A 9,182-nucleotide genomic window follows, 5' to 3' on the forward strand; every position below is an offset into this window, starting at 1 on the left:
TACTATCCTCTGGTGAATTTTTGTGGAATAAAACCAGAAATGTTTAAGAAGTACCGCGTTAACCGCCTGAATTGTTTGATACTTTCTTTTACAGAAGACAGGCCCAGCTTCTGAGTTAACAGGAGAAAGTGAATCATTTCTATATTGGAATATGAGCGAAGCCCTTAGCAGTCATGACTGACATCACTCTCTGGACCTTGATTACATCGCTTGCCCTTCACCTTATACATCTCCTCAAATTCCTGAGTCATGCTTTGTTTATGCTGCTACTCTAGGAGCAAATTGCGGCAAGGACCCAAACAAAATGACGCCACCGTGGTTAAGGAGGGGTCAGGGTCGGAGGGAGCCAGCCTAGCACGCCGAGCCCTGGCGGCGCGACTGAAGGAGCAAAGGGCAAAATGCCATCACTGCGCACTTCTGTACTGGCCAAAGGAATTCCAGGACCACCATTCTTTCCTTCCCTAGACTCCAGATCCCAATAAGCTGGAAAAAGCTGGATTTTCGCCGTCTGTGTTTGTTTTTGGGTCAAACCAAGAAACAGGGAGAAAGAGGGAAGAAGATATCTTTAGAACGCATTTTTTGCATTCACACCACTTTTAATGTCACAGCCACAATAAAATTCGAAGTAAAAAAAACTTTCATGTTGCAACAAACTCTACTCAGGAAAGTTTAGATTGAAAGAGAAGTCTTCGAAATAGATCGTGTTCCGCTCTTCCCCCCACCCGGCGCGGTCCAAACGCTGGAGGCGGGGCGGGGAGGCGGGACGTCATGACGTCACAATACCAACGCGCTGCCGTGTTGTTTTTGTGCTCCCAGCTCTGGGAAAAGCCGCTGGGATTTCTCTACTTGACCGACTCCGTCCTGCGCTCGAGGGGACCCGACATCCCTCCTGAAAGCTCTGCCAAGCTGCGTTGCGACGGGAGCTGACATTTCTGAGGCGGTTCTGATACCTGTCGAAATTTGGCAGAGGGAAGGGCGACGGGAGAGACGCAACCATCAGCGAGGAAGGCAGGCCCCGTCCGGGGATCTTAGAAACCCTGCGGTCCATCATGAAGTTCCAGTATAAGGAGGACCATCCCTTTGAGTATCGGAAAAAGGAAGGAGAAAAGATCCGGAAGAAATACCCGGACAGGGTCCCTGTGAGTGTAATAGGGAACGGGGAGGGGGAGGGAAGGGGATTAGTGGGGGTTGGGGGGAGTGGGGGAGTCGTGATGGCTGCCCTGAGGCACAAGAAGAAGGGGGTCTCTCTGATGACTGAGCCCTGAACGCCCTTCACTGTTAGGAGAGCTAATGGAATGGCTGTTCTCACTGCAGATCTTCTAAAACCCATCTCACCAGGCCCCGTCATCTTTAGAGCGGACCCTACGTTTGAGTGACTCAGCAGTATTCAGAGGATGTGCAGGTTGAGATGTGTTCAAAATGTGGCCCTTTTGTGAGAGAAGGATCAGGTTGGGACCCTACATTTGTTCCTTTTAAGATCCCAGGGAAGTTGTTCTCGAAATAGCTTGATGCTATGAGGTTTCCGTCCATCCATTTTTGCCTTAGGTGCTTCTCCCTTAAGTTGATTTTGGTCCTCATAATATTGGGTTTGGGAGGGAAAGTGGACCCTTTCTTTTATTCCATAAGAATTAGAAAAGTATGTGTGTTGGGGGGGGGCGCCACAAGACAGGCCTGGCCCACAAAACAAGGTCACGTTCTCTGCGCAACAGCACGATTGCCTCATCATTCTTGGCTCCAGGGCATTTGTAGATGCAGCCAGCCTCCCTCCGGTATTTATTCGAGCAGATTATACCTGGACACGATAATTAAGGACTGAGGCCTTTTTCTTTCCGTTTTGGAAGCTGGTTTATGTGGTTAAAATTAGTGCCGGCAGTCAGGAGGAACAGAGGAAACGTTAAGGTAGCTTTCTGCATCCGGGCGCTTTTCCCGTCACCCCCTCCCCCGCCGCTACCCTGGTTTTTCTGTAATGTAGGCTGCGCAGCCGGATTCAAGGCAGAAGACTTTTAAGTGGGGTAGGGGGAACAACCACCGTCGGGTTTTGTAATGAAGGAGCAGACACTTCCTTGTTCTGCTCTCTATAATATGTAATATTAGGATAAAGATTACATATTACGTACGGGTAAAATAATTGTTATTATCTGGTGCCAGTTCTTGACCTGCAGGTACTCCTTGGGACTCTTCTCCGGTCCTTACCTCATTTTCATGGTGTTAACAGCTACTGGCAGCAGCTTGGGTCTTAGGCCCGCAGTAGAAACTCCCTGCAGTCCTTTATAAGGAATCAAGACCTTAGGGCTGTTCATTCACCAGGAGTTGCACACACGGGTGTTGGACTAAAAAGGAGAGCTAGCCCTGTTACCCACTCAGTAAATGATCCTTTGCAAATTACTTGTTTAGTCTCTGGACCTTGGGTGACTGTATCAAAAATTTCCCCCAGTTGTGGTGATAGCAATCCTACTTTCTTAGAATATTTAAAAATGACAACTTTCATTGATTGTTTACTGTGTACCTGGCAGTATTGTACGTGCTCTGACTTCATTCACTTAATCCTCACACCATTATAATCCCATTCTACAGATGAAGGATCTGTAGGACAGAGAAATCAAGTATTCCTAAAGGTTTCTTGGGGCTGGTGTATGGCAGAGCTGAGATTCCAACTCAGGTTTTTGGATCCTTCATGCCATATTGTTTCTCAATTTCTAATACAGTTCTGTTAAACAATTAAGGAGTTACTGTGTACCTCACACTGTTAGGTATTAGAAATTAAAAAAAAAAACCATTGCGGCCTTCAAAAGGTCAGAGTTGTCTGCTGCCAGAAAGCATCAATGGCTACCATTTTTTCAGATCTAAGTATGAGGCTCTGTTCAGTAGCTCTGCCTAAGTCACAAACTCTGAAATGTACCTGTTCCTAAATCTAGTTAAAATTCCCATGTATTTCTTCAAAACTGAGCCCTTCCCATTTCAGTCATTTACATGCATTCACCCAGAATATTTCAACTAATCCTCCCTATTTTCCTGCTCATTGTTTGGTGTAAAAAATGTTTTACCTCCGTGATAATTTGTAAGCTGTTAGAACCATTACTCAGATCTCACGGTTGGATTTTAACCAGTTTATAAGCCTCCCAACTGCTTTTCAGGTGCTCAGCCTGTGACCACCTTTGTAGTTGTGACGCAGGAAGAAGAGCTGTGCTCTGAGTTGTGAGATTTTGTTCTGGTTCCGGGCAGGATCCATAATCTTGCTGTACTAAAGTATCCAGTTTACAGAAAAGAGGGTTAGTGTAAGTGATTTCTAAAGCCCCTTCCTTCCAGTTGGACCATGGCTGTTACCAAAGCAGTCGAGTATCCTGACTGCTCATATAAACTCAATTTAGTTGGCCCCTCATCTCTTAGGTACCATCCAAAAGAATGCATGTGCTCATACCTTGGGAAGGGAGCGTTTCTTGAGATCTTAAAGTATCTTAATAGCTACAATGTATTGAAAACCTGCAACACTGCAGGAAATTTAGGAACAGATTGTCTAGTCTTTAAACTTTGTAAAAGGCCCTGTGGAATATTTGGCCACATTGCGCAGAAGGAAAAAAACCTGAGAACCAGAGAGGAAAAGCATCTAACCCAGGGCTCACGAGTAGAGTTGGGATTCTTGGAAACCTAAAATATTTTCTGGTAAGCCAAGACCTTAATGATTACCGTTCACCCTCTTGTTCCTCTCTAAATCCTGCCCTCCTGGTTTTATTTGCCCTACGTTTTATTGCCCTCTTTTTCTGCTCGCCCTTTGTGGTTTCCATCGCTTCCTACTGATGGGAGCCGACAACTTTCAGGGTTCCTTTGAGACACAGTGCTAGGCTCCCTCTCTTTATTAACCTACTGACTTCCTGTCCATCCTCATTGTTGGGCCTTCACTGATCTCTCCTGAACCTCTTCCTACTTTTTCTTTTGAATTTCTGAGTTACATATTTTTTTCTTCAGTTTTCATTTCATGTCCCTCTGGTCTTCTGGTTCAGGATTCTTTTTCTCCAGAAACACAAAATAATGTTTTTTTTACTATTCTAATGTCTTCCCTTTCATTTAACCCCAAGTCCCTCTCTTTAAGCTAATCCTTATATTAAGATAATTCTTTATAATTTACAAATCATTTTCATATAAAATTTTATGGATTACTCAAGGTTATTGTAGCAGTACCGTGACTGTAAAAGATACCATCTTCTTTTACTCACTGGAATGCTGTGGCTGAGAGAAATTAAGTGACCTGTTGGAGATTACACAGTTCCTTGGGGTACCTGTCTAGTGTTTCTTCTGCTTCTGTAACTTCTCTATACTTTCTGTATGTTAGATCAGGAATGATTGTATTTTTTCTTTTTTTTTTTAAAGATTTTATTTATTTATCTATTTAACAGATAGAGAACACAAGCAGGTGGAGCACCAGGCGAAGGGAGAGGGAGCCCCACGAGGGGCTTGATCCCAGGACTCTGGGATCATGACCTGAGCCAAAGGCAGATGCGTAACCAACTGAGCCACCCAGGCGCCCCTGTTTTCTAAACTAAAAATCGAAAGCTGATGGTTTTATAAAAGATTGTAAATATGTATAATTTCAATTAAATTACAATAAGCTATAAATACTAAGTATATTTTTATGGTTACTACATAAATATAAATGTTATTTAAATTTTTAAAATTTTATGCATAAAATCTTCCGTTTTAATCTATCTTCATTTTTTTCATTTTTTTCATTACAGAAATATATGATCTCTATAACATTTGAAGTATTATAGAAATACTTAACGTAGACATTGAAATCCTTTAAAACACTAACACCTAACCAGTATTGATAAATGAGTTACTGTAAATGACTTCGTATTACAGGATCTCATACTCTCAGTACTATTTAGTACTTCCCTTTGACTTCATAAAATGTGCTGTGAACATTTTCAGTCACTCTCGAAAATTTCAACAAGTATAAAATTTAAACCGCATTTATGTATACCTTTAATAAGTGGCATTCATTAGAAAGAGTAAAACGAGTAGGTACTCAGGAGCCGCAGAGGAAACGTACAGTCCTCTTGATGCACTCATTAAATACTAGGAAGTATAGATCTATACCTGACAGGTAACTTGTAATTACTTAAACTCAAGGTTCTCTTCACTTTTCGTCACATGCCCTCCATTCTCTTCTCATTGCAGTATTAGAACTATCACCTTACTAAGGAAGCCCATGTTCCCATAGGTTTTGTAAGAGGTAAAGGGGAATAAGAAATGGGAACATTTTAGTGGGTCTAGACAAATGCACTTCAAATAGGGCAACTGTAGGATGTGGAAGGAAAAATACTAGATTAGATTCTGTATCTTTCATTCTCACTCTCCTCCCCCCCAGGTGATTGTGGAGAAGGCTCCTAAGGCCAGGGTGCCCGATCTGGACAAGAGGAAGTACCTGGTGCCCTCTGACCTCACTGGTAATGCTTTTCCCTCCCCAGATTCTCCTTCCCATCATGGAGCCTCTTTGGTCCCTCCTGTGTGCATGGGATGGTGGGATTGAGAGGAAGTAGGTTGAAGAAAGTGGGTGGGATTCTCCAAAGAGTGGGGGGACTCGAACTGGAGTGACTCAGCGGTTCCTTCTCCATTGCCAGTTCCCTTACGCATTTCCCATCACAATGTCTTGTGATTTAGACACAGCAGAATGCATAACATTGAAAGCAGTGACCAGATGCCTGTGTTTTAAACTGCTTAGAATCTGTTTGTTATTGTGATAACAGTTTATTCCAAAAGGAAAGTCAGAGGGAGGATCTCATTTTAGAGATTCTCAGCTGAATACTTTGTCTCCTCATATTTGGTAATACGTTTTGTAGATACTGTTTGGGATTACAAAGAATATATTCTTGACCTTAATGATCCTTAATGGAATAATCAGGGATCCAGAAAACACTGGAAAGATTGTGTGGATGTGTTTGCACCAGAATTGTCGGATTGGAATGTCAGTCTTCTAGAACTTTTTCAATATGTTCGGTAGAAGGTGCTGTTGAACTCCGCTCATTGCCCAGACCTTGGGATGAGTGACCATGCTGAGATGACTGGAGTCTAGTAGACCTCTCCCTATCACTTGTTTGTCATAGGTGGGAATAGGGATGGGAGCGCATTTCAGATCCCATTTAGACAATGGTAAGAGTATTTTGATCTAGATGTACATGGAATTCCCTCAAAGTCGTCGTCAGGCTTTGCGTGGAGATGCTCGCATTATGTCTGAAATTGAGGAGGGTGGGAAAGGATTGAAGAAGCAGCTTCTCAGTGGCATGTCAGGGAATATGGAGGTTTCTTTGAGTTGCACTTTCTATTTCTGAAGCTATAGGACAGTATTGGGCTCTGGTGAGATTTTATCTAAAGCCGGTACTGTAAAGGGTGCAGGTGCAGTAGAGGGTTTGGTTTTGGTTTGGTTTTTTTCTGGGCCTTCACCTTCTCATAATCCCTTGTTTTCCCTAATTGCCTGCCTTTTCTAAAACCTTCTTCCTTTATCCAGTTGGCCAGTTCTACTTCTTAATCCGGAAGAGGATCCACCTGAGGCCTGAGGACGCCTTATTCTTCTTTGTCAACAACACTATCCCTCCCACTAGCGCTACCATGGGCCAGCTGTATGAGGTGAGTGTCCCGGTCACAATACCGTGCAGTCTCGTGTTCTCGAGCCTTTGTTCCAGGGTCTGTTGATGACACACCTGGGAAGTGGGGAAGGAGGTGTTACTTCCCTGTATCCCCTTACACGCTGCAGTGTAAGGCTCTGGGAGATGAGATGTCACTCGTGCTCTAGGGAGGGCGCAGCCCACTAGATTCATTCTTTCTGAATTCCCAGTTTTGCCTTATCCTAGGGCTCTGATCTTGGATCGTCTTTATTGAAACAGCAAGAAATTGTTTCTGATTGCAAATTCCAGATAGAATGAAATTTAAAATTATAAGGCAAAGCCTTTAAATTGATTCATTCGTCTTAACAGATAAACTCAATTTGAGAGAATAATTTGCTGACTTCATTTGGTTTAGTTGGTAAACTGTCAGAATCTAATGAGAAAACTGTTACAAAGGACTTGCTCATAACGTATCACCCAGTTTTGTGGCTGTATTATTCCTGAAAGGATTGCACATGGTACTGCCTCCTTGTTGTGCCCTGTGAGTTGTGTAAACTTACTCTAACAATCTCCTAATCTCATTTGTGTTCCATAGTATATATTCCCTGTTAGTGTATATTGTAGTATATAGATTTTTTGTATCTGTGTTCCCCTTGCTAGAAGGAGCTAAAAAAAAAAAAAAAAACCTTTTTAAGGGTCATGTTCTTATCCCTGATAATCGATATGTATTGATGTTCTCCTTGAAGATTTTTTGTGAACTCAAAAGTTATTCCAGCCACGTCTGCGTATTCTTTATTCTTTTCTCAGTGGAGGCTGACGATGCCTTGCATATCTACCTACCTTGCGTGAGGCTCAGAGTCCCGAAGATAATGTGATGTTATCCTCTTGTCTCTTCCCTCAGGACAACCATGAGGAAGACTATTTTCTGTATGTGGCCTACAGTGACGAGAGTGTCTATGGGAAGTGAGTGGTGGAAGCCCAGCAGATGGGAGCACCTGGACTCGGGGGTAGGGGGAGGGGTGTGTGTGGGACTTGGGGAAAGAGAGGGAGGGCTCCCACCGTGGAGGAGACAGAAGGGGAAGACATCTGGAAACACTACACCGCACACACCGTCATCATATTTTCACACGCTCAACTGATATTTTTTGCTGCTTCCTCGGCCCAGGGAGAAAGCATGTCAGGACAGAGATGTTGGATTGGCTTTGATAGAGGAATGAAGACGATTTAATTTCGCAACATTTCTGTGAATTGATTTTTGTGTGATTTCACGGAAGAGTCAGGAGGTGGGGAAGTTGGGGCCAGAGATGATTGCGGACCACCAGTAACTTCCTGCTCTCCTTCCTCTTTGGGCAGAGATTCTATTTTTGACATTTGCACAAGACAGGTAGGGAAAGGGGATGAGGATGTTTCAGGACTACTGGTAGTAGATCATTCCTAGGGACCAAAAGAAGCCCATTGTAATTAAAGCATTGTGACCTTGACCTATCACCACACCTCCCATCCCTGTCATAATCCCACATACAGATATCACAGCACCACCCAGTGGTGCGGATAGACATTAGGCCAACATTGAGAAGGAGCGCTCTCACCACTGGAAGACGAACCAGGCATGAGGGACGGTGCAGTTGTGAAGATAGTTTTGGTAGCATTAAACTGGAATTCACTAAGTCGAGCATCTCTGTCTAACGTGCTCTCTCTCTGGTGCCCCTTACCCCACACCTGCGTGGGACTTCAGTGAGCCACAACCATTTCCAGTTACGGGCTAAAACCACTCCTTCAGCATTTCCCAAACTTCGCCCCATGTGTAGGGACAGAGATGTCTTACGTATGGAAGGGGCAGGTGTGAGTGACACAGATAGTCTGCGCCTCCCACTCAGCCAGGATTCTTGCGCCCTTGTTGCTGTCCCTTCAGTCCCAGGCACACACAACTGCGAAGTGATGGCCAGCAGCCTGCTGATTTAGGTTCTCATGTACTGCAGCTGCTAGTTGGACAAGTGTGAGGGGATGACTTAATACTTCCTGGGGCTTCTGTGGATTCTGATTACTTTCACTTTCGGGGTTATGTGGGTGGGGGTGGGGAACAGGAATCTCACTCAGACACGACATTTCAGTTCATCTCTGCTAATGAAAAGGGTCCTTCCTGTGGGAGAAATCTGTGTCCGTCTGTCAGCTGCAGATTCTTGTGTAATGAAGTTTATGCTGTCAGGCCAAGGAAATAAAATAATTGCATACCTTGAAAACCAACCATGATTTCAGAAATGTTGCTTTTTTTGACTGTACGTGCAGATAGAGGACGTGTGGACTCTTGAGCAGAAAACTTCGAGTGAGGGCGGCTGGTAGAAATGCATGCTCAGGCATGGTCAGCCATAGACAGGGTTACTGAGCTCTTCCCGGACCAGGGGTGAGCGTGGTGGGGCAGCGTGCCTGGTGTGTGGGTGATGGGTGTGTGATTTTCTGCTCCACTGGTAATGCTTTGTCATTGCTTGATGTGTTTCTCAAAGCTGAAGATGGAACACTGCCGGGTGTGAGACTATAAGGGGTAAGGTGGGGGTGTGCTTATTAAAAGTGCAGATGTCTAACCCT

General features: G+C 44.1%; 1 protein-coding gene across 1 annotated transcript; it reads left to right on the forward strand.

Annotated features, from left to right (window-relative positions):
- The first annotated feature begins 773 nt into the window (after window positions 1-773).
- On the forward strand, window positions 774-8,843 carry GABARAPL1 (GABA type A receptor associated protein like 1). The gene is made up of 4 exons (XM_008697455.2): window positions 774-1,139; window positions 5,366-5,444; window positions 6,503-6,621; window positions 7,501-8,843. The coding sequence occupies exons 1-4, from the start codon at window positions 1,050-1,052 to the stop codon at window positions 7,564-7,566; spliced, it is 354 nt and encodes a 117-aa protein (XP_008695677.1). The 5' UTR covers window positions 774-1,049; the 3' UTR covers window positions 7,567-8,843.
- Window positions 8,844-9,182: the final 339 nt, after the last annotated feature.

This window comes from Ursus maritimus, unplaced genomic scaffold (assembly GCF_017311325.1).
Source record: "Ursus maritimus isolate PB19 unplaced genomic scaffold, ASM1731132v1 scaffold_26, whole genome shotgun sequence".
NCBI lineage: Eukaryota > Metazoa > Chordata > Mammalia > Carnivora > Ursidae > Ursus > Ursus maritimus.